At 52.8% G+C, this 25015-nt stretch overlaps 2 protein-coding genes across 12 annotated transcripts in view; one reads left to right on the plus strand and one right to left on the minus strand.

Moving 5' to 3' along the window:
• The window catches only part of TPCN1 (two pore segment channel 1), a 47145-nt gene extending 30700 nt beyond the window's left edge, over positions 1-16445 (plus strand). For 6 of the 7 annotated variants that reach the window (XM_065033821.1, XM_065033825.1, XM_065033820.1 and 3 more), the window contains 16 exons: positions 979-1027; positions 1225-1288; positions 2254-2298; positions 3335-3391; positions 3481-3534; positions 4177-4249; positions 4479-4586; positions 5802-5873; positions 6705-6794; positions 7588-7703; positions 8394-8440; positions 8993-9061; positions 9498-9582; positions 11038-11174; positions 12442-12522; positions 13762-16445. In XM_065033821.1, coding sequence (XP_064889893.1) covers positions 979-1027; positions 1225-1288; positions 2254-2298; positions 3335-3391; positions 3481-3534; positions 4177-4249; positions 4479-4586; positions 5802-5873; positions 6705-6794; positions 7588-7703; positions 8394-8440; positions 8993-9061; positions 9498-9582; positions 11038-11174; positions 12442-12522; positions 13762-13884 — 1270 coding nt within the window. In that variant the 3' untranslated portion in view covers positions 13885-16445. Of the gene's footprint in view, positions 1-978; positions 1028-1224; positions 1289-2253; positions 2299-3334; positions 3392-3480; positions 3535-4176; positions 4250-4478; positions 4587-5801; positions 5874-6704; positions 6795-7587; positions 7704-8393; positions 8441-8992; positions 9062-9344; positions 9478-9497; positions 9583-11037; positions 11175-12441; positions 12523-13761 lie in introns of those variants that run through there. The other variant, XM_065033826.1, reaches the window with a different exon arrangement.
• Positions 16446-17358: 913 nt separating this feature from the next.
• Positions 17359-24189, minus strand: SLC8B1 (solute carrier family 8 member B1). 5 transcript variants are annotated; one of them, XM_065033837.1, is made up of 15 exons: positions 24035-24189; positions 21834-21986; positions 21691-21743; positions 21526-21584; positions 21155-21259; positions 20880-21047; positions 20686-20793; positions 20549-20605; positions 20317-20447; positions 19992-20133; positions 19474-19595; positions 19132-19285; positions 18966-19046; positions 18440-18534; positions 17359-18366 (listed from the first exon to the last, which is right to left on the minus strand). In XM_065033837.1, the coding sequence occupies exons 1-15, from the start codon at positions 24050-24052 to the stop codon at positions 18169-18171; spliced, it is 1644 nt and encodes a 547-aa protein (XP_064889909.1). In that variant the 5' UTR covers positions 24053-24189; the 3' UTR covers positions 17359-18168. The 5 variants fall into 5 exon arrangements, with proteins under 5 accessions (XP_064889909.1, XP_064889908.1, XP_064889907.1 ...); XM_065033836.1 differs by lacking the exon at positions 24035-24189 and adding an exon at positions 22483-22884 and having other exon boundaries at positions 18440-18504; XM_065033835.1 differs by lacking the exon at positions 24035-24189 and adding an exon at positions 22483-22884.
• Positions 24190-25015: the final 826 nt, after the last annotated feature.

Raw genomic sequence — 25015 nt, forward strand, 5'->3', positions numbered from 1 at the left:
AGAACAGAGGAGCGAGAAATTGAGGAACAGTGTTAAAACCTGCAAGGAGCATTTCTTCACACAGTGCAGCCTCGCAGCTTAACAAGTTTGTTTGTTCTGTTTTGTTTTTTTCCAGCAGCTGGCTGTGTCCCCCAGGGTTTTGTTAATTAAAATCTGGTTCTGCTGGTGCTTTCAGGACTGTCATCCTCTGTGTTATGAGGCAGAGAATTACCATTCTGCTGGGTGGGTGCAGCTAACTCCAGCCAGCAAGGAAAAATAGGGAATTAGAGCAAGAGACCTTCTTTTCCTTTGTTCTGGCCAGAAACAGGCTCAGAGCGAGTCTCCCATGAAACTGGTGCCAATGCTTCTCCTTAAAGTCAAGTGCCACAGAGAAGTATTGAAAATGACATTGGGAAAAAGACGGAGTTCTTAAATTTAGGCACCTAATGACACCAGTAAGAGTCTGAGAAGTTCAGCATACTCGCTTTCAGACACCTAAAGGCTGTTACAGGCCTGACCCTGAGCATCTACACAGGCACTCGTGTTTTATGAGTTCCTTTGCTTTCATGTCCTTTTTCAAATTTCATTGTTACCTTGAAAAGAAAATGTGCCTTAGAAAAGGACTATACAAGTAATTTAGACAGTCCAGGACCTCTTCATGAAGAGTAGTACAATCTCTGTCCCTTGAAGATTGCTATCTAAGCCTCAGGTCTTTCCTCCTGATGGTAAAATTCTAGAGTTTAGTAGAGTGAGAGTTTCCTCTGAGGGCTGTAGTGTAGCAGAAAGAAATTAGGCTTTGTACCCTGCTCCAGCTATTGTCAGTCAATAACCTTTAGCCAGGCTGGGGAAAGGTTGGTATTGAGTTATATCAGCTGTGGTTGCAGTTCTAATAAGGAGTTAATAACTTCCAGGGACCCTCTACTGATGATGCCTGACAAGGACAATTAAGGATCTAATCAACTCCAGGGCTCTGATCAGATGCTTCTTTCTGTTTTGCAGTCTAAAGGATTTTTACAATTTCTATGAAGTTGTTGGCTTAAAATGGAAGGTAAATATTTATTGGGTGGAAAAGAGGGGAAGGGTGTGTGGGTGGGAGAGCAAAGGAGGCCGGTGATTAAAGAGGAGGTGGGTAAGAAACAAAGGGGATCTGAAAGAAAAAGGTGATGGGGATAAGGCGAGTCTTCATCACTGCACATTATTTGTATGGATGTAATTGACTTCTGATCATGGCTGTTCCACTTCCAGGCAAAACGGAATCGCGAGCACTGGTTTGACGACCTCCCACGGACAGCATTCCTTATTTTTAAAGGTAACAGGCTGGGTTTTCATGACAGCGTGTGTTCAACTAGCAGGAAAACCATCACTTTACAAAGACAGGGAGCTCTGAAGGGACCTTCTCTTATGTCCCTGGTAAGCAGCTGAGGGAAGGCCTACTAACCAACTCTCTGTGTATTCGGAGTCTCCAAGGAAGATTTCTGCCATGTAAATGTTCCCTGTGTTCCGACCCGAACCCCAGCTTCCTTAAAATAAGAGACTTCTTGGCAGAAGCTCTGTGAGGAACCAGCCCCTGGAGGGCTGTATTCTTTTTCAGCACAGAGGTCGTATGGGGATTTGTGATTGCTGAATCTAGCTGAGTTTATAGGTTTGTGTCTCCATATCCCAGGCAGCAACTCACAGCAGTGACTGTAGAGTGGGGTTTGTGTTTGTTCCTAGACCCATGATGATGCAGGTGCTAGGGAAAGAGGTCTGAAATACCCATCTGTGTAATCTGTCTTGCAAATGTGATTTATCATCCTGTTTCCAAGCTTCCTGATTGAATGTACCCATTCAGAAATAAGAATTTACCTGCAATTCTAGTTCAGTGTTGCATGCTGGTAGGTAACAGTTCACGATATCTTGATCCAAACACACAGCTGCCGCCGGAGTTCTGCATATCTCCGCTGATGCGCTAAACCTTCCCTGCGGGCACCTGTGTTGTTCCAGACACAGGTGGTGCTTCAGCAGCTGCATTGACCTTTGTCCACACCACAAAGCTAGTACATAGGAAAAAAAGGCATCTTGGGGGTTAAGGATAGTGAGTTCATTGCTGCTAAAATTCTAGATGAAACTCAAACTTGATCTCAAGAAGTAAAGTTAATAATCTGCTAATGTGTTTAGCTTCTGTACTGAGGAGATTGGTATGGATAAAGTCGATAAGGAGAAGACAGAGGAAGCTGTGTGTGTGTGTTGGGGAGTCATGTAAACATTTGTTTTGTCCTGCTTCCCCTTGTGCAGGCATCAACATCCTGGTGAAGTCCCGCGTGTTCCAGTACACCATGTGTAAGTAGGAGTGACGAGCTGTCTCTGCTGGGCTCCCTCGGTCCCCTGGCTCTGGTACGCTGTGCCTGCTGGCCCACACAAGGACCTGGTGTGGTGGAGCAGGGTCTTTGCTCTGAGCTCGTGTACACATTCGGGAGTTTTGGCAGAGAGGGAGGGAGCTGTGTACTCGTACCGACCGCTACGGTTGAATGTCCTGGAGGAGCTCCTTGGTTCACATAATGCACTTCTGGGTCTGATTCTTTAGGAATCAGCTTGTTACGTTTGGGTAGGTTGGTGTGAGCCTTCACAAGCCTTGAGGTTTTTATTTAGCTGCTGGAGGATGCTGGGTAAGGAACTGCCTCACCAGTCAACCCTTCTTGTGCATGCACTTGAGAAGGTGCAAGCAGCATCGTTGCTGGAGGGATTGCTTGGCAACTGTACTGCCTGTGAGAATGATTCCATGTTCCTCTTCTCTAGAGGAGAAAGCGTGCTTACTCGTGGTGCTACTTGATATGTTCTAAATCTTCTGTTCCTACTCAGTATTATTTTTTTAAAATGTTGCAGGAGATGCTTTTTGTACATTAGGATGCTGAACTAAAGAGAGCGGGATGGGGTGAGGAGATGTGAGCGAACAGAAGTCCTGCACCTTCGGTTCTCAGGATTTGAATGTTGGGGATCCAAGAGGGCTTTGTCCTCTGCTGCTGGGGACCTAGTGGTTCTTGAGATCTCATTCTAGAACTAGGAGGAAGCTAAAATATGCAGATAATAACATGGCGGAGTGTAAGATAATGATGAGTAGAATGAATGAGCATGATTCAGAGCAGTGTTTTTAGTTTTGTTTCCTTCTGAAGATAGAGATACGGCATCTGTTAAAGGCCTGGGAAAAGTCAGGGTAGAAGTTTTGCAACTCTCACAAGTTAAGCGTTCAATTTGTTAGTTGAATTGAAAACACTGACCCTGCTGCTTGTCCTGTGTTGTAGTCTTTTTGTTACCCTAGAAAGTGGATGTCCTCTGGCCCAGGACTGTGTTTGCTATGGGTTTTTACTTTATTTTCCAGATACTGTGGTTGCTGTGAATGGAATTTGGATTCTTGTTGAAACCTTCATGCTGCAAGGTAGGAAACATCGCAGCTTGTTTCTTGACTATGGTGCTGGGGGATTGAATAAAGAGAAGGCTAGAAAAAGTTCTTCTTGTGTCTTGCAGGAGGGAATTTCTTCTCCAGAAATGTCCCGTGGAGCTACATAGTCTTCCTCACAAGTAAGCTGATGCCTTCCAACAGAGCTGTGTCACTTCATAAGGAGTTGGGAGGGGAACAGACAGCTCTGCCTCCCGAAGATTTTTCAGTTTGAAATGAAAACTTTGCCACAGGTGTACAGACTAGTCCTAGGACAGCCTGGCAGGGATCCTCAGCATTCACACAGGCCCGTGTGAGCTCTGCTGCAGTCACACAGCTGCCCTGCAGCCTGGGGAGCCTCCGACCTCCGTGCAGCTCTCTGCAAAAGCCGCTGTGTTGCTCCTAAAGCTGGCTTCAGCCCCCAGAGCAGAATAGCCTTGTTTGTTAGGCACAGCGTGCAAAGCGATAAGCTCCTCCAGACGTGTGAGAGCTCAGTGTGGAGTTGCTCATCTTGCTCTGTGCTGCACTGACTGTTCCAGGAGGCATTACCAGCTCTGATCTGGCTGCAGCTGGCAGAAATCATCATGAATACAGGAAAATGTGTTGATTTGGAGGGAAAATGTCTCTTTGACATCTCACCAAGAATAGGGAGGATGAATGGGAGTCTGTTAAGCCTACGTTCAGCAGTCCTGCACTTGGAGCACCACCCATCTTTGAGGACAAGCCTTTACATGAGCCCTCCATGTGATGCTGCCTCTTAATCTTTGTGTCATCTTGTTTTACAGTCTACGGCGTGGAGCTCCTCCTGAAGACCACTGGACTGGGGCCTGTCGAGTACCTGTCCTCGGGCTGGAATCTGTAAGCGTGTGCTGATGTTTTGTGAAAAAGGTGGCAAGTGTTGGGTTAGGCTGACCTTGGAGATGAGGTTTTAGGCCTGTAGACGAGGCCGTCAGCAGGCTGTTGTAACTCTTCTGCCCTTGGCCTTGCACATGTTGTTAGGCTGGAGCAACACCAAGTACCTCTTCTCTGCTGAAACACTAGGGCTAAATCATCGCTCTTATTTTCTATTTTCTTTCTTTCTTTCCAGCTTTGACTTTGCAGTCACCCTGTTTGCATTCTTGGGGCTCATGGCACTGGCGTTTAACATGGAGCCGTTCTACTTCATCGTGGTCTTGCGACCCCTCCAGCTGCTGAGGTGAGACGGGAAGGCTGGGGGAGGAGGGACGAGGTGGGGAAGGAAACAGCCAGGCTTGTTTTCCATCAATCGCTTTAAGCATCGAGCTCCTTACCAGGAGAGGGCAAGGATTGCTCTGTGGGTACATGACCATGGCAAACAGGAATTGCGTGGGCTAATGAGATTAGCCAGAGTTATCAAAATGAACGATAACAAAAACTTGGGATGGGATACGAAACCCCGTGCTTTGGAGCTTAAGCTGATCTCTAATAGAGATCAAGGGATTTACCAGGGGCAGATTATCCTGTGTCTGCCTTTGCGGGGTTCTTACACCTCCTCTAAATTGTCTGATGCTGTTTGGAGAAAAGCTCTTCTGTCAGGGTGAGTCAGTCTGAGCCAGTGTAATAATTTCCATTGAATTACCAGAAATTACAGTTTTCAAAGGACGCTGCTTTCTAGGGTGAAGTACAACCCTGCTCTAACTGCATCTCACACTTGGAGCAAGACTGCGGCCTGTAACCTCTCTGCAGCTTGGTGAGATGGGGCTGATTAACCCTCTCATTTCGAGGTACACGCACCTTCACAGAATGCTTTGAGAGCCATAGGGGGAAGGGTTTTGAGGAAAAACATGGTTTTGTTAAAAACAAGCTAATGTAATTTAGCTCTTCAGTGAGGATTTCAGGAACACTTTATGACACTCGAGGTGGGGAAACAAAAATACGTTTTCTCCGTTGCTCCCCTGCCAAAGCCCGTGTTTGGCAGCTGTGTTTCCCTGTAAAGGCTGATGGAGTTGCCAAATCTTAAATTAACAGGTACAATGTAGTTTTCTTTCATCAATTTTTATTGGGTCATGAGGGAAACACAGAAAAGCCTGTGTCTGAGAAGAGGAGTAATGAATCCTGACCCTATATACACCGCTAGTTTATGTTCTTACAGTGTTTTTTTTAAATAGCTATTTATGCATTACACTGTGTAAGAAGATGTACACGTTTCCTTGAGGTTCCTCAGTCGTGTAAACACTTAGTTGAATGTGTCAAAAGCGTTTACATGGGACAACGGGACGTTGTTAGGTGAACAGAAACCGCTTAGGCAAGAGCAGATGCTACGAGTTTGGTGTCAGGAAACCTCCCATTCCTTGAGCCGGCAGGTACAAAGATCTGTGATCCTCTGTGTAACTCTTCCTAACACCACCAGGAATGTTGTAGTGTGTACATAACTGCTGGCTTCTCCTTTCAGGCTATTTAAGTTGAAGAAACGCTACAGAAATGTCCTGGACACGATGTTTGAGTTGTTCCCCCGGATGGCCAGGTACTAACTTCTTCTCTTTGGGTGACGGTGGAGAGAGGGGAGCGAAGGTTTAGTGTCTAAGGCTGGGCTCAGGATGGGGACCTGTCACACCTGCTTTATGCTCTCATCTGTCAGTCAATTGTCACTGATTCTTCAGTGTGCTGTACTGGGGTGTTAACCTCCGATTGCTTGGAGCAGGATGTGGTAAGCAACACTCCAGCACCCTGAGCCACCTCCTGGCTTTTGTGTTAGGAGGATAACCAAGAGGTGATGCTTGTTTAATTTTTCTATCCCATCCCAGCTTTCAGTGAGAGGGGAGACCCATTTTGGAGGAACATGGGCATGAATATACTCAGCCCCAGATGTTTCCCTGTCCTTAGTACAGCCACTGGAGAGCATTATTGTGAAACGGTGGGGCAGAAGGAGCTTGAGGTTTGAGTGGGGCGTCCTCAGACCTTATTCCCTGAGGAAGGGCTGTGGAGAGCGTGTTAGCTGGGGAACCCAGTTCTTGGCACAGCTCCTGCATGCGAGGACGTGGAGAGGGCAGAAACCAGTGTGTGTTGTTCTTTATTAAAGAAACTGTGGAGGGACATTTGTTTACCAGAAAAAGGCAGACTGGGAGGGAATCCAGGCTGCTCTTTAGTTCCTCTCTTCAGTGAGTAGCAAGCTCCTTGTCCAAGGACTTCTTGAATGAGAGCAGGCAAAGAACTGCCGAGCCCCAGCGGCAGGCAGGGTGGTCTGCGGCTTCCCATGCCTTGGAAATTCCTTCCAGAGAAACCAGCCTGTGACTTTGTGTTTCCCAGCCTTAGCAACTCTTCAGCAGCACAGTACTCTCTCTGTTTTTGCCTCCAGCCTGGGTTTAACCCTGCTGATCTTCTACTATTGCTTTGCCATTGTTGGCATGGAGTTCTTTGCTGGCGTGGTCTACCCGAACTGCTGCAAGTGAGTACTGCAAATCCGTCCCCCTCTGCAGTGGGTCTGGTGCAAAGCCAGGAGCAGGGAGGCTCCAGCAGCTCTCTCTCCGTGCAGAGAAGGGACCAGAGGATGGGTCTGAACGGGGTTTTGTAGCTGAGGCAACATACTGGGAAAATGTAGGGGTGACACTTCACTCCTCTAGATCAGATTGGGTGAAGTGGCTTTTGTGTTGCATTCAGAAAGGGAGAGAGATTCTGTGGTGGGGTTGGCTGGTTTTAATGAGCTCTGAAACTCACCTCAGGTGCCTGCACTGGGAGGACTTCTTCATGGCACACTACTTCCTAGCAAACCTCTACTGTGGCTGGAAGCTCTTGTAACAGCTGCTGTAGAGCGAAGTTGAGATTTTTATCTTGGTGTCACCAGAGTTGCTCTGCTGGATGTGATACATATTTAGGCATCACTTTCTACAAGATAAATTCACCTGGTTTTGGAAGCCAAGCTGTCTTGTGCCCTTTTCATCTTAAATGATGGCAGACCACTCTGAAATGCCAAGCTTTACAGGTGTGAGCCAAGGAGTGTAACTGAAACACTCAGTTTATCTGATATAATATTTGCTGAATGATTAGAAAGACTCCATGTGGTCCCTGGGCTTGTGCTGAGCTGTGAAGGACAGGAGCTTGCTTTCAGAGAAAAAAGCAAGTGCTGGCCAAGAGGTAGAAAGTGCCATCCTGCTCACCACATTCTAAGTGTTTATAACCCGTGATATTTTCCTTGCTTTTCCAGTTCTCTTCTCATTCTTTGTCCTGGTTTCTCCAACCAGCACAAGCACAGTTGCAGATTCCTACCACTGGGTGAATCACACGGTTGGCAACAAGACAGTTGTGGAAGAAGGTTATTACTATCTCAACAACTTTGACAACATTTTGAACAGCTTTGGTAAGGGCAGTTTTGTCCGTAGCAAAGGCTATTCCTGAGTGCATCTGTGTTCCTGCAGAGCTGGATGGCAGGACTGTAGTGCTCGTGTGAGCCTGGGACTCTCCCAGAGAGTCCTCCTAATGCACCTCAGACACTCAGCATCCTGCTTTTTCTGTCTGGAGAACTCCAGCTGACTAATCACGCCATAAGTGTTCTGCAAGGTAAGCAGACATCGCTTAAAAGCCAGCGTGAAGCCAGCAGATCTGTTCTGACTGGTGATCAGACCAGATTTCCAGAGATGTTTAAGGAGGCTTTAAGTAACTACCTTCCTAAAGAACCAATAGTGATGCTAATACATTTCTTTAAACCCACTGATGAAGAATAATTTGAATGTGTTGATTACTCCCTGTGATTTTTCTTAATGTGTGAGCAGAGGTACTTATCTCCTGGAGATTTCAGAGGTCTCCACACTCTCTGATTAAAAGAGACAGGTCTGTTTCTGATTCTTTTAAGAAATATAGGTTAAACCATGCTCCTGATTCTGTGGGTCTAACCCCCTTTGTCTGAAATAATTGTATTGGTGAGATTTGCTGGCTGTATTGAAACTTCAGTGTCTTGCGTCAGTCATCCCTGTCAAATGCTTTGTCTAAGAATCACTAAAGTAGGTTCAGTTGGATAAATTGTCTGTATTTTTTTCTCTCACTTGTACAGTCACGCTGTTTGAGCTGACAGTCGTCAACGACTGGTACATCATCATGGTAAGTAAACCTCAGCTGCCGTGCGTGCATGGACAGCACACACATCACTTGAGCTAGATCTTCCATGCCACCACTGCTTTCTTCCCCTAGCGACTGGAGATGGGCCCAACATCGTCACTTCTTGTTGCCAGACGTTTGCTCCCGATCGCTGGGTGATATTTGACCTCTGGCATGCTGCTGGGCTTGTTTTCTTGGGAATCTTGACCAGCCTTCAGCCTGGGTTTCACAATGCGGACAAGTGAAGTCATTCTGTATTCCAGCTCGTCACCCTGCTGTCCAAGCTGTGTTCTCACAGCAGCAGGGGTACACGCGGCCACGGGCTTAAAATGTTCTGTGCGTGTGCGTATAGGAACCTCTGTGTTAGCTTGAGAGGCAGGTGAGCTGCGAGGAGCAGTTGAGGCATTGGGCATTGCACAGGCAGCCCCGGGGGCTCACTGTGGAGCTGTGACTCAGACAGATTGTGGTTATGCTGCTTTATGTCTGTTGACAAGTGGTTAACAGCAGAGTCTTCCATCTTTTGTGCACTACTGATTTCTTCCCTCTCTTCTTTAGGAAGGGGTGACATCCCAAACCACTCACTGGAGCCGTCTTTACTTCATGATCTTCTATATTGTGACCATGGTAGGTTTCTGGATGTGCTTCATGCATCAAATAATGGGGCTGAGGAGAGGAGGCAGCTTTTGCTGTGTTCCAGAGGGAGTTTCCATCCCTAAGTGAGGACAACTTTGCTCTTCTACATAAACACCTTCCAGAAACAGGTGTGAGTCCTCATCACTTGCAGAAAGTTGAATTTGTGGGCACTGATAAAGCTGATGCTGCATAAATCTGGGCCTGGGGAAAGGACTACAGCATCATAGTTTTGCTCTGTCCCCTTTCTGGTTTACTGTCAGAAGGTTGCTCTCAGGTTGAAGTGTGACCTGTGCATCCTCTCTGCCATGGAGATGCTGGGGAATGTGGAGCTGAAGCACAGACCGAATGCTCAGATTCCTGTTGAAGTGGGCTGGAGGAGTTCCCCAGCAGCAGCTTCCTCATCTCTTCTGTTCCTGTCCTCTCCCAGGTGGTGATGACGATCATCGTGGCTTTTATTCTGGATGCATTTGTCTTCCGCATGAACTACACTCGGAAGAACCAAGATTCAGAAGGTCAGAACTGGGGACTGGTTGACTTACAGCGTTGTGTCTTATGTCTGTAGGAGAGAATGGGCTTGGCCAGCAAAGACCAGATTATTTTTCTTTTTTTACCCTGACTTCCTAAGCCATTATTATGCTTTCGTGTGATATATCTATCTGGCCTTTCTGCTCTGTCCCAGCACTCCCCAAAAAGTGTGTGTGTATGCGTCTGCCTGGATTTATATAAGTGTCTCTGTGTGTCCGCACATGCTTATACATGTACACTTCAACTACTTGAGCCATTTCAACAAAATTATTTGAAGATAGGAAGTTCACATGCATTTCACAAAAGAAATCTAGGAAACATTACAGCACTGCTGTAGCAAAACTCAACCAGAGACCTTACAGGAAGACAATGTGATTTTTCTTTTAAAACCAATTTCCCTTCCTCACTAATATGCTCAGTGGCACCAGAACTTGTCTCCAAGTAGCTTGTCTGGCATTCAGGCACCAAAACGCTGGGTGCAGGTGTTTTGCCAGTGTTCTTTGCCATCACATAGAGGGCAACAGACACTGTGTATCCAGTTTTTTCCACATGTCCTGGTTGTACTTAGACTGGTGACTGTGTACTGGTGTTGGACATACCTTTCTGTACCCTTCAGGAACTGACGGTCTCTCTATCTCCGCACTCCTGTTAGTCACTGGTCTTACTCACTGTCCTTCATCTCTCTAAAGCTGCATGTAACTTCATGACCTGCTAATTTAGGCGCCATAAACACATGAATCTCTACAGTCCTTCTATTCCTCCAGGTGATCTACACTCAGACTTTTCTGTTCATTTTCCAGGCAAAGTCATCTGAATAATTACTTACATGTTTCTGCAGGAAGGAGATACAGCTACTGTACTCTCATACATTTAATGCTGGAGAGTCTTTCTTCCCTGCAAAAACACAGTGAAGGCCCCAGCCAGAAGCAGTTTCATCAGCCCCTCATCGTTTGCAAGGGCCAGGAGATGCAAACGTGTGGCACCTGCCCACAGGAGCCGGGTGCTGTTAGTTACAGGGTGCTCCCTCCTGAACCCAGCTTGGTGGGTGCAGTGAAGAATGCTCATCAGCACTGGGCTCCCGAGCTGGTTTAGGCAGTTCACGGTCAAAAGGTGGCAATTCCTGTGTGATCATTTACTTTGCTGGTTAATTTACAGGCAAGCAAAAAGCTACAAGATTTATTTTTTGTTTTAAGATACTGACAAGCCCGACGTTTTTGAAAAAGCTGAGGTGCTTGCTGTCCTACACACAAGTTAATTTCTTCCCTGCCTTGTTGAGGGACAAGGACATTTTTGTTCTAATCACAAAAGTAGGTACAGACTGTGCCTGCACCTGGCTTGCTCCTGGGTGCTGTTAAGCTTTGCCTTCCAGGATTATTGCAGTAGATGATGAAGCAACGTTCATCCTGGAGGCATTTTTCTTCCCCTCTTTCTTGCCTCTCCAGAAGACAATGGCATTGTGCTGGAGAAGGAGATCTTCAAGGAGGAAGTGGTTGGCATAATCGAGCTGTACAAACGGAGTTCAGCTGCCACCGAAACCGCTGAGCTGCAGAAGATTGTTTTGCAGATGGACAAATATGGGGTAAGAGGAAAAGCTTTCTGCAAGTTCTCAGTTTTGGGGGAGGGAGGTGTGCCAGGGCCCCAGATGCCTTTGTGCTGGCTTAAGAGAGGAGCTGCATGTGTCACCTTAGTATTGAGAGCTGAGCTGCTGCAGGGACCCCACAGCACTGGCACCAGGTTTTGCTGCTCTAGAAAAGCAGCAACTGAATTTCCTCTGCTCTCTGAATAGACTTAACAGAGGCTCCTTGCTACAACCCACAAACTTCTCTTAGAACAGTCCTGGCCCAGCATCAGCTGGAAAAAGCAGATTGATTTTTCTCTAAGGAAACTACTGTCTTGTACTTCTCCTGCCTCTCTCATTGTACACCTGGGCTTGGACAGTCCTGAAGCATGATGCAGCAATCCGATGGTATCGATTCCAAACCCCAGCCTTCCTTTATCCATGGTGCTGTGTACGTTTCCATTCCAAAATAGGATGGGCAATTGGAAAAATGAGCTGAGCTGGGTAACTGCTCTTGTCTCAGAGCTGTTGTCTCATGCATCTGGGAAGAGCTTAAGTGGTTATTTCAATAATACCCATTATATTCTTGGATCCCACTACAAAGCACAGGTGCTACAGTCTCTTAGGCAACCTTTATTTGCTTTGGTTGGCTTGGTAGTTGAACGTTGAGCTCTTGTTCACACAGACAAAATTCAAAATCGTGACAATGACGCTGATCAGGAGCAGTTTTCGAGGCAAACCAAAGGAAGGCGATGTCCTTGGCCTTGCAGTGGAGTCCAGAATGATGATGCCAGACCTGATTTTTCTTTTGCTTCTCAACCATGTTCATATAACTCATGTGGTCACAGTGTAATTTAGACTTCGGCTCTTTGCTTACACAATTTAAGAAGTCCAGGCCCACAGAGTAAATGTGTGGTCTAGCCAAGTGGGACCTGAAATTGTTCTTAGACGAGATCTTATTTGGGAGCTTGGGTCTGAGCTTTGTTACAGGCATTGATGTTGTGTTCATCTCATTACAGTAAGCACTAGACACATCTGTCCAAGCTCCAGCTCCCTCTATTGCCTTTGGGGATCTGCTCAGTGTCACTCAGCCTGTATTTGTTTAGGTGATGTGCACCCTAAAACGCCTTTCCCCTGTGATATAATAAGAGCCCAGGATAGTCCGAGCTCACCAGTGGGTGATGGGTGTCTGCATGCAGGATGCCTGAAGTTCCTGTGAACTGCTCAGTGACTGATGAAAGTATTTTTGTGGGTTTTTTTCCTCCTTCTCCTCCCCACAACTCTTTAGCAAATGTCAACGCTGTTTCTGGGACGCAGATCAAGGACCAAGAGTGACCTGAGTATGAAGATGTATGAAGAGGAGATCCAGGTATGTGTGCCTCAGTTGGAAATTTCAGCAAGGCTGTGGTGAGCAGAACATCGCTTAGAATAACAAACCATCCTTTGAAACACCAGAGGCCTTCTTCCTCCAGACCCTGGGCAGGCAGTTTGGTGAAGAGAGTGGGCAGTAGATTAAATGTATTTCAGATTTATCCGTTCTGGCACTTGGGGACTTTCTTAAACCACAGAGGAGCGTGTTGGAGCCTCCTCAGCAGGTCCAGGTGCCTGGCTGCCAGGTTTGTGTCGGCAGAGCCACGGTAACGGGGCGCTGGGCGTGTGCGTCGGCATCCAGCCTGGCTGAGCTCCCGAGGGGTTCGCTGGGGCTGGGAGCACATGCGGCGTGTTCCTGGGGCTCGGCTGCTGAGCGCTAGTTAGTTAAACTACTGGAATGTGATTGTGCTTGAGCTTGGGTGTGTCTGTCTGACACAGAACCCGAGTGTTTCCCAGGCAGAGCGCCGCTAGGTCGCGAGCAATGCTGCCTGGTTTGCCATCAGAATTAGACTAACAAGGATGGGAAATGCTTAAATCAACAGATTCTCTGGATTGTTTGGGGCATTCCTGCTGAAGCCCTTCGTGGTCAGGAGCTTTATGCCGTGGATTTGGTCACTCTAGTGCTTGCTAGACATTCACCTCCAGGTTGAAGGTCATGGGCTAATATAATGATTAGTACTGAAAGAATTAATCTCGTAATCTTTTGAATCTGTCCTTTGTCCCTTTGGCAGCTAGCTTGGGGATGAGTCTTCAGCCCCCCTAACAAAAATAAACATGTTATTTACTGTGTAGCTGGATGAAAACCTGCAGAGAAGCTCCTCGCCTGTTCTGCCTGGTCTCTGAGGGCTATAACATGCTGTAACACCCTGGGCGCTGCCAGGGGCTGGGAGCCACTCTGTAAATCTCAAACATGCCTGTGACACCAGTACTGGAGTCATGGACGTTCAGGAGGGACATCCTGAGACAGGGAAGTTTCCTTGCCCGGGTTTCCCAGTTCAGCCAACTGTAGCTGAGCCACAACTGGTGCTTCTTGCTTGGACTGCGGGTGCTGACGTCTTGGTACATCTGTCACAGTCATGCTGGAATTAACCAGGTTGTTGTAGGTGGTTAGGCTGGATCCAGGGCTTTGTGCCTGAGCAAACGTGCCCTTGCATGGCACAGCAGCCGAGGGCTCTGCCGCTCGGGGTCCTGGCGTGGGGCAGAGCCTGATCTCGGTGTGTCCGATCTCCTTTTGCAGGAATGGTATGAGGAGCATTCCAGAAAAGAAGAATCTCAGACACCGTTGCAAGAGCCTGCATCTGCTTCCACCAGCTCTCTGAAGCCCCTGAGCCTCCGGCAGCGCTCCCAGACTGTCATTTAGGCCTAGCTCGTGCAAGCCGCCTTCTATGCAATAACCTAGAGTATTACTTCACAGCGTATATATTGGGATGATGTATATAGATCTGTTCAGTGTACTGTTCAGCTTTAGGGTTTAAATCTTTTCCCCTAGCGAGTGGATTACTGAATAAAAAACAGAGGCCCGGGGGACTCTGTGTAAGGCTGCTACACCCAGATGGAGCGTGATGCTCAGCACAGAGCGAACATCTCGGACAGAACAGAGACCTTCTCCCTCCGAGCCGCTTCCCAGGCCCAAGCCTGCTGTTTCATAGCAGTAACAGACCCAGCGGAAAGGGATGTGTAATCCATTAACAGCAGGAAACGCGCTGAAGCCACCTGCTTAATAGTAAAACTGTTGCCCTTTTGGAAGATCTCTTTTGCTTAAAGGGTACCATTAGCCTAGGAATAAAGGATCAGGGAGTAAGTTGTTGTTTTTTTTCCACCCTCCTTATGCAAAGAAACAGGAGGTGGTGTGAACTTTCAGCACTTTTGGAAGAGCAGTCTGCCTTTCCCCTCCTTTTTGGCACAGCTAGATGCTCTCCCTGTAGCAGATCCAGCTCCAATTATTGAATTTAGCCATCTCATTATTGAATTTAGCAGTGTGAGGGCCAGCAGCTGATCGTGTTACCACCGTAAGTGGGACAGGAGTTGGGGGAGATGAACGGTGTGTCTCTGCTGTGACTGTTCAAGTGCTGCCCGGGGTGCTGCCTGGGATTGGGGTCACCTCTGCAAACCCCAAAGCTCCTGTCTCTGGGCAGTGAGGGGGACATTCCACAGGGTGATGGTCGCTTTGACCTCTGTCACTCGGCCACCACCTCTGTAAATGACAAATCTCTAGCTGGTCTTTAGCTCAGATAAATGACTAGGAGGAAGAAATTGAATGTTTTGCAGCTCCAAATCTGGCTTATTTCTGCATGGCTTTGGGTTAAGGAGAGCTTGTGGGCATCAGTGCTGCTGGTTAGTCCTCAGCCAGGTCACTGCTGTGGTCACACAGCACAGCAGTGTTCCTCCCTTACTCTCACCCATGCAGAAATGTTCCTCAGGCCAGCAAACACTGACCGAGTAGGATTTTAGGAATGTTCACTAAAGAGCTTGACTGTTCCTTGAATTTTGGATGCAGAAGGAATGTGGAAGATGATTTTTCTCTCCCATCTGCTTTTCTGCAGCTGGCAAGGAGGCAGCCAGAGCTGGTAGGTGAGGGGTGGGAGGAAAGGGGGAAAGAGATCCCTTCCTAGCTCTGCCACGTCTGTTATGTGATCACAGCAGGGTGTGTCATCACTCGTGTTCCATTGCCCGTAAACCGATGAGAACCTGTCCCTGTAAGTCCCTTTTTTCCCCCCGTCAGCACAGAAAGTGCTGAGGGCTGGAAGTTCTCTGTCAGCTGGGAGGTTCCCGTCAACCTCTTGCTGTTGGATCTTTTCTCAGGTTCAGATGAAGAGCAGAGTTTGCTGGGGAGGCTTTTTCCTTCCCCCAGACAGATCAGGCACTGGCAGATCTGTGTGCCTCTTCCCTTTCTCCCATACACCTGTTTTGTCCTTGGTAGCCACATGGCACAAGGAGTGATCCTGCACAGCAGCATTTCCTGGGTCAATGGGACTTTCAAAAGTCAGCAAGACAGAGCTGCTTCTGCAGCGTGGTGGGAGTATTTGGGATATCGGAGAAGCGGGTGAGCAGCATTGGGGCAGCACGCACCAACCTCTGCTCTCAACCCTTGCCAAGTTCCCTGGGGGCGCCTCAGGGCACCTCTTTGTTTCCTTGCTGGGTGCTGCAGGTATGAAACTACTTCTGAGCTGGACCGTGAAGGACCTTAAAGGGCTGTTTTCCAAACCATCAGTTCGACCACAAATTAATGAGCAGTGCAGTTGTGGCTCTTGCATTTGCTCTGCATGGAGTCGCAGCCTGGGAGATTTACCCAGATTAATCCTGGGGCTGGAGTAGATGTTGCTTATTCTCTTTTTGAGTTGTGGGCAGGATGAACGAGCATTATGATTGTTAGGGAATAAACAAAGCAGCTCTGGTTAAACTCATTCCACTACAGCCTATTGCAGGGCTGTCAGTGATTGTTGGGGGGTGTTTTCTGGGTGTGAAAGGAGCTGCAGTTTAAGCTATATTGGGGGGGCACTAACCTGCTTAACATGCAATAACGGGGCTCTCGTGTCACAGGGATGCTCAACAGGGGTTGGGGGCTCAGGTGCTGTTTCCCTGGTTTTGTGCTGAGGTGTTGATCTCCCCTGCGTACATAACGTATTAATTATTTTTGTAAACCAAGGAGGGTTGCAGAAGTTTTCTTCTTCCACGTGACTTTGGGAAGACACAAAGTTTGAGTACGGGGCATCCCCTTCTATTTATCCTCCTCTCCCCGACCTGACACACAGACTAATGACAGAGACAATCATTTTGTAGGGAGCAAGGGAGGAAGCACTGCAGGATTTTGTATGCTGGTGTTTTGTTTATAAAACGATTTTATGGACATGTCTGTAAAAAATGTTCTCTAGTTTTTTTTCACGCACACTAATAAAAAGCATCCTCGGCTTTGTAAAGGCAGCAGGTTCCTTTCCTCCTTCCTGTGTTATTCCAGACATGAGGCTGGGCTGCAGCTCAAGCATTTGAAGAGTGTTTGAAGAGGAGCGGTGCCAGTGGCAACCGCTGCCATGGGCACATTTTGCTGCTCCACATTCTTTGTCCTGGACACTGCAAAGCCCAACTTCCCTCTTCCCCTTTCCCAGTTTTGTCCCTGAACATTAAGATAACGCTTTCAAACTTACGTTTTTTAAAGCTACCTCAATGCAACACGTAAGGTTAGAAGGTTTTTTTGACCCTGTACCTCTCTGTGGGTATACTGGCTGCAGTTTCAATTGCTTTATCCCCACTGCTCCCCAGATAACTCCAGCAGCTGCTGGTAACTTGTGAGCAGGTTCAGGGCAGAGCCCATACCACAGGGAACGTTACTTTTTGTGAAAGCCTGTGTCTGGTTAGAAAAAGGAGAAATGGTGCAGAACCAGGAGGCTGCTGGCACCCCAGAAGGGAGCGGGAGCCGGCTCTGGCAGTTGTGCTTCTTGCAAAACAGCCCCTTGCTCCCCACGGGGCAGAAATGTGGTTATTTGTCCCTAACGGCACTCTGGTTTCTCGCCCGTGCCCTGTGGACCGTCCCACCGGCAGCAGGAGCACCAGCCCAGCCCTGGCTGTCCCTGTCCCCGGCGCTGTCCCTGGCAGCCTGTGCTGACCCCGGGGCTGTGACGCTGCAGTTCCCAACCCTGCGACGAAATGGCCGAGTCAGCCGCATGTGACCGCTCTTGGGAAATCACGGCTGCTGAACCTGGAGGAAACCGCATCGCTGGGAAAACCGCCCTGGGCTGAGAGCACCGGCCCCCCGGCCCTTCCCTCGGAGCCAGAGAAGCCCCCGGTGCCCCCTCTTCCCCACAAACCAACCCCCTGCAGCAAACAACAGAAGTCTGCGTTGGGTTTGGCTTTTTATTGCAATATTTTTATGTTGTTTTTTTTTTTACAGTGCCTAAACCTAGTCCTGCCTCAGGCTAACACTGCACGTGGAAACTCCACGACCTTTCCTACCACTCTGTCCACACTCAGAGGAGGAGAAAAGTAGGATCTGAAACTCAGGTTCAAAAACAGAGCTTTAAAAAAAGGGGAAACCAGCCTCCCTTTGTTTGCTTTGCTTTTTTTTTTTTTGCCTCCAGCTTTGCTTGCACTAAAACCCAAGCGCTGCCCTGGAGCTTCATCTCACCTCAACCCCGTCTTGCTTTGCCTCGGCTGCTCTTCCAAACCCGCCCTGTGAACAAATCACATCCTTTACAGTGACAAACATGGCTCAGACCTTCACAGAGTCACCCCTGTGGTGTGACCGCCCCAGCCTTGTCCCCAGGCAGTCAGGATAGAGGTGGGAAAGGGAAAATAAAGTGGTTGAAGAGGAAAAACCTCACTGGTTGTGACCCCAGGCTGGAGCTGCCCTCTCTGCCACCGGGACCGGAGGACACCGAGGTCTTCACCTTGGTCCTGCTTAGAGCCACCTTGAGTTAAACAAGATTAGGCAGAGCGAAGACGTGGCTAGTGACTAATGGCTCCTTTTCCCTTCCCAAAGCACAAACAACCAACCCCCCCTCCAGAAAGTGAAGGCTGAGCCGGCACGTGGTGCCTCCAGCGTGTGGTGGCAGCAGCTTGAGGTCAAGGTGCCTCGGTCGCCCTGGCAGGGACAGTGCAAGGGGACAGCGAGGGCCCGATCCAGCAGGGAGGGAGGATGGACACGTGTCTCTCAGGCAGTGGAGAGGTGGATGACCTTGAACTCGGTCAGCAGGGCCACGCAGAGGAAGGCCAGGTAGTAGAGGATGAGGCAGAGGCCGTAGGCTTTGCCCAGCTGGAAGCACTGCGCTGGCACCGCCACGAAGGAGAAGACCAAGCTCAGCCCCAGGGCCCCGGCCAGGATCCACACCAGCAGGCTGTCGGGCTCCAGCTGTGACAGATGGGGAGCGATGAGTGACACTGGGGTCCTGCCGCCAGCCTGCCCCGTGTCACCGCAGCCTCACCTTCACCACCAGCTGGCTGCTGGTCATCTGCAGCAGGCAGCCCAGCCCCACGCCGACCAGGATGTCTAGGGCATGTTCAGGATGGGGACACAGCACTGGGGCCAGATGAGTCCCTCCCGCCCCCAGGGATGGGACAGCACCATCCCTTCTCCTCCCTCCCTGCGCCCCGGGGCCCAAAGCGGTGCCTGTTTGTGGCAAACACACCCTGGAGCGCTCAGGGAGGAAAAGCTTCAGTCTGGTATGGGGACCACCCAAATCCTCTTCCCCTCCTTCCCTTTGGCAGATCCCAAATCCACCAGACTCTGGCCCAAACCCCCACCCCACTGGGGCTGGGACAGCAGTGGGGACAGAGAGATGCTGCTGGCTCCATCCAAGGGGTCACAAGTGCCATCTCAGGGACTTTAGGGTGGATCCTGCCCAGCTCCTTCTCAAGAGTCCCCCCAGGAGCAGAGGTTCTCCAGGCAGGGAAACTGAGGCAGCCTCTGCCCTAAGTACCACCACCCTTCCCCTGATGCCCAAAGGATACTGAAGATGATGCCCCCGAAGCAGGCGGAGAAGGCCATGCGGGGATAGCCCTGCCGTGCCATGGTGAGGTCGGAGAAGGTGTCTGCAGAGGGAGAAGGGGAGACTTTGGGAGATGCCAGAAGGACGGATGCGCCCAGGATCATCACCAGGCACAGCAGAGCCCCTACCGCCAATGCTGTTGCCCCAGGCCAGCAGCGTCAGGCCCAGCACAGTGTTGCTCAGCTGGAAGATGACACCCAATGTGCGGAGGATGTTCACCAGCTCTGTGGCTGCGGCATTGATCCACATGGCACTGGCCAAAAACCCAAGGAAGGCAAAGACCTGCCAGGCAGAGGGGTGAGCTGGTCCCTGGGTGCATCCTGCACCCCTCCAGCCAGCTGTCCCCCTCCTAGGGACACTGCAGACTGGGAAGGTGATCTTGTCTCCTGCTCTGCCCCCAGGACCCTCAGTCCAGGCCAGAGCGGACTGGGCTGGTCCCTGATGGGTGCTGAGGGCTGGGGACACCTTACACAGTGGTACTTGGGTGGCCGCTCATTGCTTGTTGTGATGAAGATGATGGTAGCCAGGACAGAGCCAACCAATGTGATCAGTGCCCAGACTGGGAAGACGCCCTGGATCTGGTACAGCCCATCTGCACGTGGTGGAGAGAAGGGGCATCAGTGTGACCCCACAGGCACCACATGGGCCGGGGCAGCATCTGACCAGGCTTGCAGTATGAAGTAAACCTGTGTACTTTAAAGCCACCTCCACCCCAAGCCCTCTTGGAGCTGCTCCCTTCTGTGCCTCAGTTTCCCCAGGCCTGCCCCATCAACTTGGATTCTGGGGGGCCCAAACCCCCTATTGCTGGGGGAAGGACAGAGCCATCCAGCTGCAAACCAGGACCCCCAGCTTGGCTCCTCACTGGCCTGTCCTCCCCTCCCTAGATGGGCACCAGCTCCAAAGGGCTCCTGTGGTCCCCAGGGCTCTGGTGGCTATTTCGGTCCCCTCCCATCCTAGATGAGTGTCTGGGGCTGCCCTGGGCTCTTACAGGTGCCAGATTTCAGAGTGAGGATGCAGAGGAGGGGGCTGGTGACGATGTGCAGGCAGTTGAGGGGTCTCTTCCAGTTCAGGTCGTCCTTGTCGGGGTCCACGACAGGGACAGTGAGCAGCAGCAGCAGCTCCACCGGCACCTGGGAGGAGCAGCCATGAGCAGGGATGGGGGACCCCCGAGACAGGGCACCCCAGGAGATGCCCCATGACCTGTCCCCCTTGTCCCACCATCTCCCAGGGGTGACACAGCCCCAGGGGCTGGCAGGGAGGGGGATGCCCCATGCTGGGGGGTGCTCCTCCCAGCTCACATCCCCCCCACTCACCTTGAAGATCTTGAAGAGCCGCCAGTACCAGGGCTTCCTCCTCCACTTGCGGTGGTCCAGGGGGCTGAGCGCAGTGGAGAGGATGCGCAAGGAGCTCTCCGGGGAGGGGAGCAGGGGCTGGTACTCCTCACCTGCGAGGGATGGGGGTTCCCATGGGCTCAGCCATGCATGTAGCAGCTGTGGGGTCCCTGGGACCACCAACCACCCCCTGAGCCCCTCAGGAATGACATACCATAGTCCCCACTGTTGGCACCTGAGGACTCCTGCTCTTCAGCATCTGTTGGCATCTCTGGGGGGGACAGGAGAGAAGGGGGGCAGTGGAGGGACACCCCAGCATGCTGGTGGTCCCATTGGCCATGCAGCCCTTACCTGGTTCCCAGGGGCTGGGGGGGGTCGGTCCTTCCCCCCGCTGCCATCGGTGGATCCAGGTGCAGAGCACCACGGTGAACACGTAGAAGACATAGAGCCCCAGGTACCCTGGGATGGAGGGGGAGCACAAGCTGGGTTACGACACCCCAGGCTGCTCCTGCCACCTCCAAACCCATCCCTGCCGCAGTGCTCACCCAGAGCCTCTCCCAGCGTGATCCTGCCGAAGTAGAGGACCATGAATGTGAGGAAGACGGCCACCATGTAGAAGATGACATCCCTGAGGAAGGGCCGGGAGGCGGCCGTGAAGGGCTTGACCATGGCGATGCCCCCGGCCACCACCGTGGTCACGAACACACCGGCACCTGCCAACACAACAGGTCCCCCTCAGGAGGAAACATCCCCTGGCCCTTCAGTGTCCCCCCACCTGCCACCCCCCTGAGCTGGCAGCCCCTGGTGGGGTTCTCTTTACCGAAGACAGCCCCGATGGCCAGCCCTGCCGTCCGCGGGTCGGAAAAGGCCACCACGGCGCTGAAGACATCTGGTGCCCCATTGCCGAAGGCCAGAAAGGTGACACCATGGAGAGGGGACATCAAGGAAAAGACCTGGTGGCCACATCCCTATGGGGACATGTGGTGCCTGCCTGCTCCAGTGCCACAGAGCTCCCCACCGGTGCTGGCACACCACTGCCCACCCCTCCACCATCTCCAGCTTATGCTCCCCTGCATGCTCAGCTCAGCGTCCCCTGGCACAGTGCCGAGGGGATGCAGAAGTGTCCCCAACATGTCACCTCCCTTCATTCCCCCCTCCCCACCCAGGGTGCCCTGTGACCCGTCAAGGATACTGCCACGTTGTGAGACAGCTTCAGGTTGGTGGAGATGGCCGATAAGTTCGGGCAGAAGCTGGAAGGGCAGAGAAGGAGGCACAGAGGGGTGACAGGGCTGCTTTGGGACCACCAGGCTCCCCGCTCACCCTGGGGACCATCCTGTCCTCCACGGGGCTACTCACAACTTCTCCGCTGTCACGCCGAGGATGACAAACAGGTACAGGAGCCAGAGAGCCTGAGGGGTTGGGGATGGCAGAGAGATGGGCTGGTGGAGTCCCCAGCCTGCACCCCCAACCATGAGCATCCCCCCCGTTCCCATCCTTACGTAGAGGGTGACGGCCAGGGGGAGCAGCCGAGAGGGGAAGACGCAGAAGACCCCATCCAGGTAGTCTAGGAAGCCGCCCTCCAGCCGGCAGTCGGGGTTGCTCCGGACGAAGTGGCACCACTCAGAGCTGTTGCGTTTCCGCACCTCCCAGCACTGCGGGGCACAGCGTGGGGTGCTCAGCTGGACACCCCAAGTCCTGTCCCCACCCAAAGTCCTGTCCCCATGCTGAGCACCCACCACTGTTCAGCCAGGGCTGCCATCAGTGGCACTGTCCCTCTGCTGGGCTGCTTTTGGGGGGGTGTCACTGTCATCCCTGCCTCAGTTTCCCCATCTGTGCTACACGTGCGCGGGTCAAGGGTTGTGTCATGGCCAGTGGGAGTGCAAGCCATTGTCCCCATTGCTGTCCCCAACCCCAGCAGCACAGGACCCTGTGCCACCCCCCACCCAACCCCAGCCATGGGAAGGTGCCAGCCTGGCAAGCAGCAAGGTTTTTGAAGGAGAAAAACATCAACAGAGGAAATCCTGGTGAGATCCCCCGCTGCAATAGCAGGGACACATGGAAACAGGGACAGGATGGGACCCCACCACCCCACCAGCACCCACATCCCTCCCGCCACCCCCCAAGCCCCACCACAGCCCCCACACTCACATCCAGGCCCCGGCCGTGGCTCAGAGCATCCCCCCCGGGAGGGGCCGTGTGCCCCAGGTCCAGTGGCAGTGGGGTCCCGGCTGGCTGCACCCCGCTGTCCCCCACTAGTGTCCCGGCCAGGCTGAGCACCCCGGCCAGGCTGAGCGTCCCGGCCGGCCCCACGGCACCCTGCCCCATGGCGGGGGGCAGCCCCAGGGGGCACCTACCGCTGGCAGCGGCCCCCGGGGAGGGGAAACAGGGGCAAGTCCGGGTCCCCCATCCCGCAGGTCCCCGGGCAGACCGAAGGAGGGGGAATTAAAAATAAGTAATTAAAAATAAAAAGAATAATAATGCTAAAAGGCACAGCAACCCGCGGGCGGGCTGAAAAACACGCTGCCGCGCCACGTCCGCGCCGGGTGGGGGCTCAACCCCGGGGCCGCCCCAGCCCCGAGCGTCTGCGGAGCAAAGCGGGGGCGGCACCGACCCCCCCAAGTAGTACCGGGGGACACGCAGGGAACCCCCAAGCCAGGCAGGGGACTGGGAGACCCCGATGCGGGTGGCGATAGGGACCCCGGGATGAGTGGGGGTCGCGGGGCGAGGGATGCTCAGGGGGATGCCGGAGGACCCCTCCCGCCCCGCGGACCCACCGTGGCGGCTGCGGCCCCGCTGTTGTGCGCGGGCAGCTGATCCCCCCCCACTCCCCCCCCGCGTCTTAAAGGGGCCGCCACCCTCCGCTGTTAAAGCGACAGCGCCGCTTTTTTACACGTGGCCGCCGCGGTGTGTGTGGGTTCGCTGCCCCGTCCCCCCGCACCATCCCCGCTCTCTGCCCGGCGCCTCCGCCTCCCGGTGCGCTGCGGGAGGGCAGAGGCTGAACACCCACCCTGGGTGCTGCACCCACCCAGCTCCTGTTTGGGGTGACCCTCTGAGACCTGGCGAGCTCACCGCACCCACAGCAAGGGATGCTGTCCTGGAGAGAGCAACATTCTATGCCCTGTGGCAGGGCAGCTACACCAGCGTGTAGCACCAGACCCCCCCATGCCGGTGGCCCCGCGACCCCGCAGAGGGACCTTCGCTGCTGCCAATGTCCCCTTCTGCGTGGCCGGTGTACCCTGCTCCAGGACACCCTGCTCCAGGGCACCTTGCTGTCCCCAGCCCTGGCCCTACCCCTGCACCCCTGTGCTGGGCTTTTTGGGGAAAGAAGGTGACTCTAAGAGCCTTACGGGACTAATGGGTCCGTTTCTCACCCTGGCTGGTTTCTCACCAAAGTCACATGCTGCACTTCCTGCGACATGGCCAGGGAGGGGAGATAGGAAGAAAAATAAAGACCCGAAGGCAGCGCCCAGCTCGGAGGGGCTCCAACGGGGGCTCAGGTCCAGCCTGGCACCCCCAGGCCAGCGGCACCCACGGGGTGCAAGCGCTGGCCCTGCAGAACCCAGCTCTGCCCTGGGCATCGCCCCCAGCCCCCCTGCAGGACCCTGCTGCTTTCTGCTCAACTGGTTTTCCTGGTTTTAGGCCAAATAATCAGTGCTTGCCCCAGGGGTTGGGTCCCTGCTTGTGCAGGCTGTGCTCCCACCTTGAATTCTGTGCCCATGTCTCGGTGCACGGCTGGGTCCAGGCGGCCGGCGCGGTGTCACCGTGTGCAGCACCGAAGTGGAGACATACTGGGAAATGAACCGGCAGCAACTGGGAGCTGGTGGGGCATGCTGGGCCACGCCACCTGCCCGCCTGAGCGGTGCGTCTGGGGTGCTGCCCTGCCCAGAATAGCCCCAGGCGTGTGGCACCTTTCCCGGCTGGGTGGCTGATCCAATAAAGGGCATTACCGGTCCCTCCCCGCTGGGCGCGGGGATGGTGGCCCGGTAGCACCCCCACCCCGGGGGCTCCCAGCCGAGCCCCCAGCGCTCACTGGGCGTCCCAGCTCAGCACAGGCTGCGGAGCTTTGGAGCAAAGCTGTGTCCCTTCTGCCAGCTGCCTGGCGCTCTGCTGTGACATGGCGTGAGTGTGCCAGGCCTCAGGGAGTGGTGCTTGGGTAAAGCCGAGAACGGGGGCTATATAGAGCCAGGCCATGGGGACTTTATGCACCCCATGGGGTTTTTGCCATCGTGGGTGGAGGTCTGCGAGCCCTCAGCCCCCGCCCCACCAGGACACCCCACGCCTCGGGGGACTTTGCCCGCTGGAGAGCGGGAAGGGTAGTAAACAGGAGCTGACGAGATTGCACAAGGCAGGGGCTGCGGCGGTGCCGGGGCCCGCGGATCGGGCACCAACACCTCACGCGTCACCCCCCACCCAAAACCCCAGCGGGGCCCAGCCCCCCCCACGACGCTGTCAGGCTTTCCCCGAGCCGCTCCCCATGGGCCGCACTGGCTGGGGTTGCACCCCACAGAGGACATGCCCGGGGCGGGGTTCCCCACGGCTAGGGGGCCCACGTGTGTCTCCATGGGGGGATGTGAGGCGGGGAACACGGGGAGTTGGCTGCGGGCCCCCCCACATCCGTAGCGCACGCGGGCACTGCCCGGGGCGTGACCATGCTCTCACCCCGCCCCCAATCCCGCTCCTA

Source organism: Columba livia, chromosome 17 (assembly GCF_036013475.1).
Source record: "Columba livia isolate bColLiv1 breed racing homer chromosome 17, bColLiv1.pat.W.v2, whole genome shotgun sequence".
Taxonomy (NCBI): Eukaryota; Metazoa; Chordata; class Aves; order Columbiformes; family Columbidae; genus Columba; species Columba livia.

Bases quoted from the DNA above. Each gene is read 5' to 3' on its own strand.
- SLC8B1 (XM_065033835.1), bottom strand. From the start codon at position 22,659: ATGGGGCAGGGTGCCGTGGGGCCGGCCGGGACGCTCAGCCTGGCCGGG. The intron at 21,585-21,690 runs GTGAGTAGCCCC...CTGCCCTTCCAG, and splicing joins GGCGTGACAGCGGAGAAGTT to CTTCTGCCCGAACTTATCGG. The intron at 20,134-20,316 runs GTGAGTGGGGGG...TGCTCCTCCCAG, and splicing joins GGCTCTTCAAGATCTTCAAG to GTGCCGGTGGAGCTGCTGCT.